Source organism: Esox lucius, chromosome 13, assembly GCF_011004845.1.
Source record: "Esox lucius isolate fEsoLuc1 chromosome 13, fEsoLuc1.pri, whole genome shotgun sequence".
NCBI lineage: Eukaryota > Metazoa > Chordata > Actinopteri > Esociformes > Esocidae > Esox > Esox lucius.
In genome coordinates, this window is record NC_047581.1 from 17,890,698 (window position 1) to 17,901,757 (window position 11,060).

The following is an 11,060-nucleotide window of genomic DNA, read 5'->3' on the forward strand; positions in this document are numbered from 1 at the left end:
TTTAAATGATTCAAATGTTTTGGCCAGGTTACATTAACAGCTGTAGAGCACTGCTTGCTGTCTGTAGCAGTCATGGTGCCATTTACGACCTATATTCTTCCTGAAGTACACCAACGTGGTCAGTGGATTTACGTCTTCATTTGATCAAGACAATTTGTATTACAACATACCGAAGGTGCACTTGAGAACAGATAACTATCTTATTTTTGTCTTTAGGGGTTAGTATCTAGATGTTCCACGTCACTCCTACAGCAGCTTGTCTGTCAAGCAAGGCTATGTTTGCATGTAATATAGACAGAGGAAACAGGCTCGCCTTTAAGGGGTATATACGGGAGTTCTGATTGGTTCCTAAATTTGAATGAACAGACAGTGTTCAAAGATATTGCCTGAGAAAATATTTAAGAATTGAAGGTGCCAACAATCTTCATGGTAAACATAGGAATATTTCATTGTCCATAAATGGGGATACGTGTAATTCAGCCACCACCGTTTTGTGTGATTGATCACCCACATTCAGCTACAAACCCAGTTGTCATGGCTTCCATCACATGGCTCATTAGCTACTTTATTCAACAGAACTCAGAGACTCTTACTGATAGTTTGTACTGTAACTCGTGATATCATAATATCTGATTTAACTGTCTTGTGCTTTGACATGTAATAACATGTAATGTTTTTGCTTGCAGAAACATATGTCTGTGCCTCTACACGATGAGACATACCTAACAAAGTATATCAAGTGTTAACAGGATAAAAACAGCAACAACAGAGGAAAACAATAGAAGCTGATAAACAGCAGGCAAACACCCATCAATCTTTAACTGAAACATGAAAAGATGCTCCCCAACCATAGCAGCCTCTCTGCTGCCATTAATATCACCCAGGTATATAAAACCAAGCTACATCTCCAGGATGAAAAGATCCTGTGTACCTAGTAGATCACAGCTCCCAATTCAAACAAAACAAGGTTTACTGAATAAATGACATTCAGTAGAACATTGACCACACTGATTTACAGGCAAATCAAATAACAGACAGATATTTCTATCTAGGTCACTGCCTGTACAGTAGCTATTGAATAGTCTTCAGAGGAAACCAAAATTGGTTGGTTGTTAGTGTAAAGGTTGTTACAAATGTTGTCCAGTTGCGCCAGAATTGGTGTGAGCTGCAGCGGGGAAGCCTAGTGGTTAGAGCATATGACCTGTAACCAAAAGGTTGCTAGGTAAAACTAGAACCTGCTAGATAAAAATAATCTGTCATTCTTTACCTGACTATGGCAGTTTTAACCTTAATTGTTCCCAGGTGGGTGAAAATGAGTATGCGTTCTCAGTCATACTTACCTGATAAAATAAGGGTAAAGAAAACTAGGGTATTTTTACATTGTGTTATTAAACAATTAGAGTGGAGATACTAATGAGTAATCTCATTTAGAGAATGACTGGCAATCATGTCAAAACATTTTCAAATCAGGTCCGCATAAAAAGGTTTTTTAATTGCTCTGCATTACAACAATTAATATTAGCAGATTCATAGGACTCAACAAAGGTTCCAAAACTGGCAGTGACTAGATGGCTACATCAAAGAAAATCGCAAAATGCAGGACTGCCCAACCCTTTTCCTGGAAAGACACCATCCTGTAAGTTTTCTCTCCTAACAACCCAGTTACTAGTTGAATGAGGTGTGTGAGATTAGGGTAGAAGAGAAAACCGTTAGAATGGTACCTCTCCAGGAACTCATTTAAAGTGTAGGACTTGCTACTATTCCAATCAGTCCCCTATATAACTTATTTTATTTGTACTCTATAACCACTTACTACTTGAATAGGTGTGACATTCTCATTTCGAGGTGCAACAAACCTAAGTATGTATAGATAGGACAATTTTATTTACCTAATAAAAAACATTTGATCATAAAACAAAAATGCTCAGTGTAGCAGCTGTCAGCAATGTCTGTGCTGTAAGGAAAACAAAACAAATAATAATAGAAATTGCAAGCATTAGTTCACGAAAGCAACTTTGGTGGTAGGTGACACAGCAAGAAACCTAACCGGGTGGTCTGCTTCCATCAGTTGCCGCTCGGTGTAAACACGTAGCAGTATGACAGCCTCTACAGGCCACTAACCACTGGTGAATTGATCAGTCGGGCCATCGGTCTCAGCAGTGGGAATGCATCGTAAGAACAGTGATGAAGCAATCAATAACCTAGTGGTCATGAAACACGCTGAAGACGAAAACACAATGTTGACTCATGATTCACCCTTTTGTAGGCTATTTCAATACGAGTTCATCTTTATATTTGTCATCACTGCAAACACAGTTTTGAATGTATATCAAAGAACCGAGATTGGGACGGTGACTGCTACACTTGCTTTGGGCTTTGTGATCTGGTTTAGGCTTATTTTACTTTGTCAAGCTCTTTTTATGATCTGATCAGGCTATTTGAAATAAGTAGATTAATAAGCAGTCATCTTTATAGTGTTCAGAGGAGCTAAAGTATCCTGATAGATAGTATGTCTGGTCATGGACATGTTTTACCTTTTCAGCAGAAATATGTCATTATGACGTGAAGTCTGTGTAGGTTAAATCACACATTTCACTATTCTGTCTGTTAAGCACTTTAAAATGCATCCTGTGTAAGGAATGTGCACTATGAATAAAGTTTGTATTGAATTGTAATGCAATCCTGTGGAGTTTTAGCGTCACTCCATTAGCATGTTGTTCTAACACACGTATGTCATGCTTTAAACTCATAGATTCATCCTTACTTAAGTAAAATAACTGCAACAGTAGAAACTGCAGGTAACAACAGTAAAGCACCATGGTTGAAAGGAAAATCTAGACACCAGTCTCTGGAGATAATTGATTAGAGATTTCATGCAACACAGCCGACTTGTTTTAAAATGTTGTGCCGGGATGTGAAAATTATTGTGGCCTTTGTGTTTTGCTGATTTTGCTGATCAACCACACTAGTGTTGGGAATGACATGGTTGTTTCTGTTTTTTTTAAAGACTACGGCATGACGGAAGCCCGGAAGCCCTTCTTTTGAAAATTAGGACTGTACTCGTTTTTACAGATTCTGGTGTTTGCTGGGTAGATCTTTTGGAGATTTCAAAACAATTATTGCTTTTGATAATAAAAAAATATTTATGAAATCGCCATCAAATTCCTATCAATTCTAGATATTGTGATTAGCTTACAACAATGTAGATGGCCCACTTCTACCAGTGACATGGAGAAACTATTGTATTTGCTATACATGAGAACTTACCGGTCTGGCTCAGCTCAGCTTGATTTCTTTGTATAAATAAATGTTAAACAATGAAAAATAAAAAGTTTGTGACACATTGCATGTCTAGATAATAAATAACAAAATACAGCATTTTATTTTGAGGAACAACCTTTGAATAACAGATAGAGTGCACGCACACTTTTGACTTTTGTATGACTGGTGGTTGGACTGCCTACGGTATGCCCATATGGCAAAAAGACATGTACCGCTGTCATTACATTTAAACATCAGAATTATATTTAACAAATACACATTGCATTGAATAAGGTTCAAAATGTTAAGTGAAATGGGTCTGTAGGTCCACCCCATTAAAACATTTCTGAATCCGCCACTGCCTTTTTATTAATCTCCACTCCTCTCAGTGCAAACATGGTGAGTGGAGACTGCTGACGAGCGCACCTTGCTTATTTCTCGATGTGGATAAATTGACAGTCACAGACAGATTCACTGTCACTTTCTGCTTATATTGGAGGAAACAAAACATGGAGACCTGTCCTTTTGATGCATAGGTAAGGTTTGAAATGTGAATTGTCATGGTTTTGATAGGGTATAGGAAATCTATTTCAAATCTTTTTTATGGTTTATTCCTACAGTTCACAGTAATCAGAACCTGTTCGTGCTAATGTAAAGGGAATTACTGTAATATAAATTTTTCCTGAAAATGTTTTTCGTTCTAACTGTGATCAAACAAGGCAATACAACAGACATTAACTGACAGGAAATATGCTGCATGTATGATAACGTTTATGTTTTATACAGCCCATGTTAAAATAAGATATATATTTCTGATGATAACAAGTCTATTGTCCAGATCTTGTTTACATTCTGATAAAGCCCACATATAATAATGTATTACTAAAATCACATTGTGATCTCACCGTGAATATAGTTCACTGTATTCATGTAAACTGACATGTTAGTGGAGAGTTCCCTAAAGGAGGATTACCTTATTACAAAACGGTTTGCAAAACTGGAAATAACCTGCTTGGTACATAGAAACTGGGTTGCTCAAAAAACAGTACTTATTTACCTGCACTGTCCCCTCTGCTTCATAGTGCTTTGCTTGATTTTTCTTGAGTAGTGGGATAAATAGCAAAAAGGTGTACTTTCTCACAAACTAATATGCACAATATTGTGTCTGTTCTAACTAACATACACTGATCAGCCATAACATTATAAAGTGAATAACACTGATAATCTTGTTATCATGGCACCTGTCAGTGGGTGGGATATATTAGGCAGCAAGTGAACAGCCTGTCCTCAAAGTTGATGTGTTAGAAGCAGGAAAAATGGGCAAGTGTAAGGATCTGTGTGACTTTGACAAGGGCCAAATTGTGATGGCTAGAAGTTAGGGTCAGAGCATCTCCAAAACTACAGTCCTTGTGGGGTGTTCCCAGTCTGCAGTGGTCAGTACCTATCAAAAGTGGTCCAAGGAAGGAAAAGTGGTGAACCGGCAACAGGGTCATAGACGGCCAAGGCTCATTGATGCACATGAGGAGTGAAGGCTGATCCGTGTGGTCCGATCCAACATACGAGCTACTGTAGCTCAAATTGCTGAATTTGCGTGTGCGTCGCTAACCAGGAGAACAGATGACACCAGGATGTACTAAGGCAAAAAGGAAGGCTGGCAGAGGCAGTGTGATGCTTAAGTCAAAGTTCTGCCATTCATGTGGATGTCACTTTGACACGTACCACCTACCTAAGCATTGTTGCAGACCATTTCAACAGGATAATGCGCCCTGCCACAAAGCAAAAATGGTTCATGAATGGTTGGAGCAACACAACAACGAGTTCAAAGTGTTGGCCTCCAAATTTCCCAGATCACAATCCAATCAAGCATCTTTGGGATGTGCTGGACAAACAAATCCAATCCATGGAGGCCCCACCTCGCAACTTACAGGACCTAAAGGATTTGCTGCTAACGTCTTGGTGCCAAATACCACAGCACACTTTCAGAGGTCTAGTGGAGTCAATGATTCGACAGGTCAGGGCTGTTTTTGCGGCAAAAGGGGGACTTATGCAGTACTAGGCAGGTGGTCATTTTGTTATGTCTGATCAGTGTATGCCTTTTCATGCTCCCTACTAAAAAACACAAATTATTGTCACTCAAACAAAAAGGAACTAACGAAGAAAAGGTCCATGGGGGATTTCACAAAAAGTTGGTTTCCAATGTTTAAAAATGTCCAAACAATTATTACCTCACAGTTAGGTGTGTCATTGCGAGACCAGACTTTGAATCCATCTTGCGGATTAGCCGAGGAGCCAGTGGGATTGGCAAGCACTGTCAGGGTTTGGTAGGTTAGTAATGTAATATGGTTGCCTTGTCTGGTTGGGGAGAAAACATTTGGGAGAAAAACAGGGTAAAAGTAAACAAAATGCCCCACAGATACCCAATGAATGCCTAAATAATTATATTGTATAACATCTTGTAGCAAATGTTGGCAAATCTTAAATTCCAAAGCCTGTAACATAATCATAAATTTGCATAGAGTTATGAGCTTAAAATGAAATACTCTTTCCAGCCTGGGATTGCAGAGTAGTAATAGGTTGCTCGAAAACACATTTCTCATTTTTAACATTTCTTGTTGGTGAATGTTGGGAACTGAATAGCATTGAAAGGAGAAGTTCTTTTGGCCTCCTTAATTTCCTTCTTTTTTTTTTTTTAGCTCAAATTAAAATTATTTGCAGGTAAATTGAAAACATATGCTTTAAAATGATTCATTTGAGGTTTGCTCTTTTTAAATTGTTCTGGGTTTATTTTTAAGCATTTTAAACAAAGAGCTGTTCGGCCGCCAAATGAGATAACTCTTACATGTGAATGAAGACAGAAGAGCTGGCTCAACAGAAAGACTCGGAATATCCATCACTATTGCTGATTCGTTCTGTGGTTGGCATTGGCTGATTTGATTGACACTATAATGCCCAATCACAGCTATAATTATAATTGCAGCAAGCCCGTTTTTTCATTGCCTAGTTCAGCAGGAAATCGCCCTATCTGGTAACATTACTCATGGAGGCTGCTTCCAATTTGCATTAAGTACAGTAGAGCCTAGCCTTTTCTATCACTCCACTATTTGAATTTGTTTTGCTATCCTTCTCATAATACATTTGCCTATATGATTGCATGTAGATTGAATGTGGACAGATGCTAAATTATCTGTTGATGAATATGTTCTGTGAAGTCCGGTTGCTGCGTAATGCAGTTTTATTGACCAGAACAGTTTCTATTTTCTTTCTACACACATCTCTCTTTCATTTTAATGGTTAAACTATAAAATATTGTCCAGTCATTCCTGACAAGATTCTCAGGAACACGTTTGTCTTCTCTTTCATTTCCTATATTTCTTAACCCATTAGCAAAAAGTAAACAGGACCAGAAAATGAATGAGTGGAGTAAAAAGAATATTAGGACATCATGCAAATGTCTGCCTAGAATATTCCTTACAAACAACACTTTCTAGAGATGGAAATAGTACAGATGAGTATAAAACTATTTTTGATGGACAGCACCACACTGGAAAAAAAAATGTCCTTGAATACATTAACTCTTAATACATGGTCAGTTGGAGATGCTTTATACAAATACCACATCATGACAAAATATTCTCCTTTTGATGTACAGCCAACAATACAATGTGAGGAGGATTCCGGTGCCTTGGTCATATTCTATATTCACAGTTGTTAGCACATTTCCAATTTTGTTAGAGATGGTGAGATTTGGCGCATTGACTTGCTGGGTGGAGCGTAACAAATTAGGAACCAGAACCTAACTGTGCATCTGACCAATATCTCTGGTCAACTGAGATTATATCACAGGTTTTCACAAAATGAAGTGCTGAGCAGCCACCTAATGTGGTAGGGAACATTTCATTAAAAAGTTTACACATTTTTACGTGGCCTTATTATCACTTTCTTTGCATGAAAACTTTTTGCTGTGTCATCTCATAGACTACAATGCAATATTAATGTGACCCCCTAGGGTTGACCTCACCTTTTAGATTTTTTGGTTGATAGGCTGTTGGTGTCAAACAGTCAAAATGATATATTTTCTTCAGCGACACATGATTTCAATATGTATCAATGGACTTCATTGCAGAAACTGCGAGTCTGTCACAGTCAGGGCTGGTTCTAGGCAAAAACAACATAACCGGTCACTTAGTGTCCCCAACCACTAGTGGGCCCCCAACTGCTAGGGAGCCACCGACCGCTAGGGGAGAAGGGGCCCAAATAGCATTTTGCTTCTGGCCCTCAAAAGGCTCTGGTCACAATTTATCACTCTAGGCTAGTGGTTCTCAAATTGAGGGAGTATTGAGATGTTTTTGTGAGTTCAGTCTTGAATGTGATATTAAATAGAAAAAGCTATTTAATATAGCTTTAATAAGCTACCCATAAAAATATCTAATAATCATACATAGATGAGTGACCAGAAAGCACACACGTGCTTGGCCTGACAAAATTAGCAATCCTTTAGGGAAGGTAGCACCCACTAGCTAGCACCCACTTTGCCCTGCATAGGGTGCCATCTTTCTTATCAAGAGGAGCTTTCTTATCAAGAAAGCTCCTCCAACACAATCGTTTATGGCGTGATAAGTATGTTTCAAAACTGTTTCCCAACTGTATACAAAACATTTTAAGAGAGTTGTTTGTTCCATACTGTACACTAGTTTGAAACATTTGAGAATTGTGTTCCAGTCAAAAATATTAGGTTAATGAAGCCATTACTCCTATGCTTAAATGATCTGTGATTAATTGAAATTAAAAAAATCCATGAATTAATTTCTTGTCTCATTTCAATAATCAAGGACTTCATGTCTCGGTTTAGTGGTAGACCACCATTTTAAGTGGTAGTCAGATCAACCAAAGTTGCCCCACTGGTCCTCGATTTAGCTTGAGGGGACAATTTACCTTACTTGCAGTGTTGATATCCCCCACAATTCAAAGCAAACTACAGTCATGTGTCTAACAACGGTGGCCATAAAGTGCCAAATGTAATCAAACTTATTGTCTTTTTTTTTAATTGTTATTTTATGTTTTTCTTAAAAAGATAAATAATTGACTGCATTTGTGTAGTTTGCAATATCACTCATAACCAGTTTTTTTCATGCAGCCTATTTTTCTTATTCTTATCAAGGGTGCCAGTCATTTTGTGACTGTATGTTTACTAAATACACTCTTCAATAATAGAAAAGGGCATTTGTGTTCCTAAAGTATAGTTTGGATATGAAGAATTTTAATGGACTAAATCTCATCAAAATCTGCTGACCCAAACCAATTATCCTGATGAGCTAATTCTTCCATTTTGTTTCCCTGAAGGCAACTCGGGCCTTTTCTCCTGTGTGACGTGTTTAACCTGTTGAGATGGAGGAAAGTCGTCAGGCTGTAGAGCTGGCCTGCCCTGGGCCATGTGTAGCAGGCATGGAGGGGAACATCAGTGGAAAGGTGTTTGAAGTAGCGCTGCAAAATGACTCCAAGTCCAAAAACAGCCCTCAGTTTGTTGGTGTAGAGCTTTTGCAGTCCTTTAAGCTTCTCATCATCCCCTGCTACGCCTTGGTGGTGCTGATTGGCGTGTTTGGCAACTATTTGTTGCTCTACATCATCTGCCACACCCGCAAGATGCACAACGTCACCAACTTTTTTATAGGAAACCTGGCTTTCTCCGACATGCTGATGTGTGCCACTTGCATCCCCTTCACCCTGGCCTATGCCTTTAACCCCCGCGGCTGGGTTTTTGGGAGGTTCATGTGTTACTTGGTTTACCTCATCCAGCCAGTGACCGTCTATGTGTCTGTGTTCACTTTCACAGCTATTGGTGTTGACAGGTAAGATGGCTTTATTGTACAGTCAGACTAGCCAATATTTTTGAGAATAATTTGCGTTATATAAGTGTCTATAGTCTCTATACTTCCCCTTTTTCCACAGGTTTTATCATTTGCTTTATGGTGTATTAGTATCTGTGTCTCGATATGCTTGATGACAGTGCAATGGGGAGACGGTTTCTACACCCATCTGCCTTGTATTGTGATGCTCCCTTTTGAGTTTTCAGAAATAAAATAGTGGTTTAGTCTTGGATTACAAATATTATGCAATTATTAAATTGTTTCTGTTGTGCAAAATACTATCATTGAGTGATCATGCGGACATAAATACAGTTGTAAACTGGCCAGTCTAGAGAGAGCTTTGGGATCGTTAATCTGGAGAAGCCTCTCTAATAAAGTGAACACTTAATCACTCAATGAGGCATGCAAAGTAAATTATTTTGTTCAATTCACATCACAAGATGCAATAATTAGACAAACAATTATTTTGGCTGCTGTTCTCTAGAAGAGAGCTCAGTGACTTTGAGAAAGAGATTCACTGAAAAATACTGCTCTTCTCTCTTCCGTCCCCAGATATTACGCCACTGTTCACCCACTTAAGAAGCGGATATCAGTGCTGGCTTGTACATACCTCCTATCTGGGATCTGGTTGCTCTCCTGCGGGCTTGTGGCCCCAGCTGTGGCCCATACATACCACGTGGAGTTCAAGAATGAAGGCTTCACCATCTGTGAGGAGTTCTGGATGGGCAAGGAGAGAGAGCGGTTAGCTTATGCATACGGCACGCTTTTCCTGACCTACGTTCTGCCTCTGTCCGCCCTCTGCATCTCTTACTTCTGCATCTCCGTCAAGCTGCGTACCTGTGTGGTGCCCGGCCACCGCACCCAGAGCCAGGCTGAAGCCCAGCGAGCACGCAAGCGCAAGACCTTCCGCCTGGTCACCCTGGTAGTGGTGGCCTTTGGCGTGTGCTGGATGCCCATCAGCGTGTTCAATGTGCTGCGGGATATTGACATCGATCTGATTGACAAACGCTACTTCCTGCTCATACAGCTGCTGTGCCACTTGTGCGCCATGAGCTCGTCCTGCTGTAACCCCTTCCTGTACGCCTGGCTACATGACCGTTTTCGTACTGAACTGCGGAAGATGTTCACCTGCCACCACCGAATCGGCATTCCTGCCAACAACTGTGCCACAAACAGTGTGGTTCTGTGAACCACTTCTTGCACTACAACGTTTTAGTAGATGTGTACAAAGAATGCCCCATTGTATTCGGTCCCCATTTATCAAGCGCACGGCACCAACTAGTGGAATAGAGCAGAGTGGTGGAAATTGCGCCACTTTTGCGTTTAGTACCATATTTCCACAGATGCATTAAGTCCCACATGGATATTTACTGCCCAAAAAAGGCACATTTAAACCATTGTGCATATATTAGCTTATGTTCATAACCCTTTGACTAAGTGCGAAATGTAATCACACTAGTAGTCACACAGATCAAAATACAGATCAAAATATGTTAAATCCTACTAGTGTTTTAAATGTTTATCTCAATAGGTGTCTGATTTAGATACAGTGCTGCTTGGAAGTACAGTATGTGAACACCAAATGCAATCCAAGATGATTTGTCTGCACCATTAAATATTTAATCAGAACCATTATTTTTTTAATCTGACATAACAGGTGTATGGTTTGGTAGCCTTCCCCAAGATATGTGCCTTAACAAGCCTGTCTCTGAGCTCTACAAACAATTCCTTTAACCTAACCCTTGGTTTTTACTATTAAATGCACTGATTGCACATTGAATATACAGGTGTACCTATCAAAATCATGTCCTATCATGTCCAACACAATGTAGTTACAAATGTGTACCATTACATAGTGATGGCCAAACAATAGAATATTATGCTGGCAGCACAAATTTTCTTTATCACAATAAGACACCATTGAAATTTAAGGCA

At 39.3% G+C, this 11,060-nt stretch overlaps 1 protein-coding gene across 1 annotated transcript; it reads left to right on the forward strand.

The window, feature by feature from the left end:
* Positions 1-8,587: 8,587 nt before the first annotated feature.
* On the forward strand, positions 8,588-10,404 carry prlhr2a (prolactin releasing hormone receptor 2a). The gene is made up of 2 exons (XM_010876399.3): positions 8,588-9,107; positions 9,678-10,404. Exons 1-2 carry the CDS (start codon positions 8,647-8,649, stop codon positions 10,312-10,314), a joined length of 1,098 nt encoding a protein of 365 aa, XP_010874701.3. The 5' UTR covers positions 8,588-8,646; the 3' UTR covers positions 10,315-10,404.
* The last annotated feature ends 656 nt before the right edge of the window (positions 10,405-11,060 follow it).

Coding starts and splice junctions, on each gene's coding strand:
- prlhr2a (XM_010876399.3), top strand. CDS start 8,647: ATGGAGGAAAGTCGTCAGGCTGTAGAGCTGGCCTGCCCTGGGCCATGT. Junction 9,108..9,677: donor ACAGCTATTGGTGTTGACAG/GTAAGATGGCTT, acceptor TTCCGTCCCCAG/ATATTACGCCACTGTTCACC.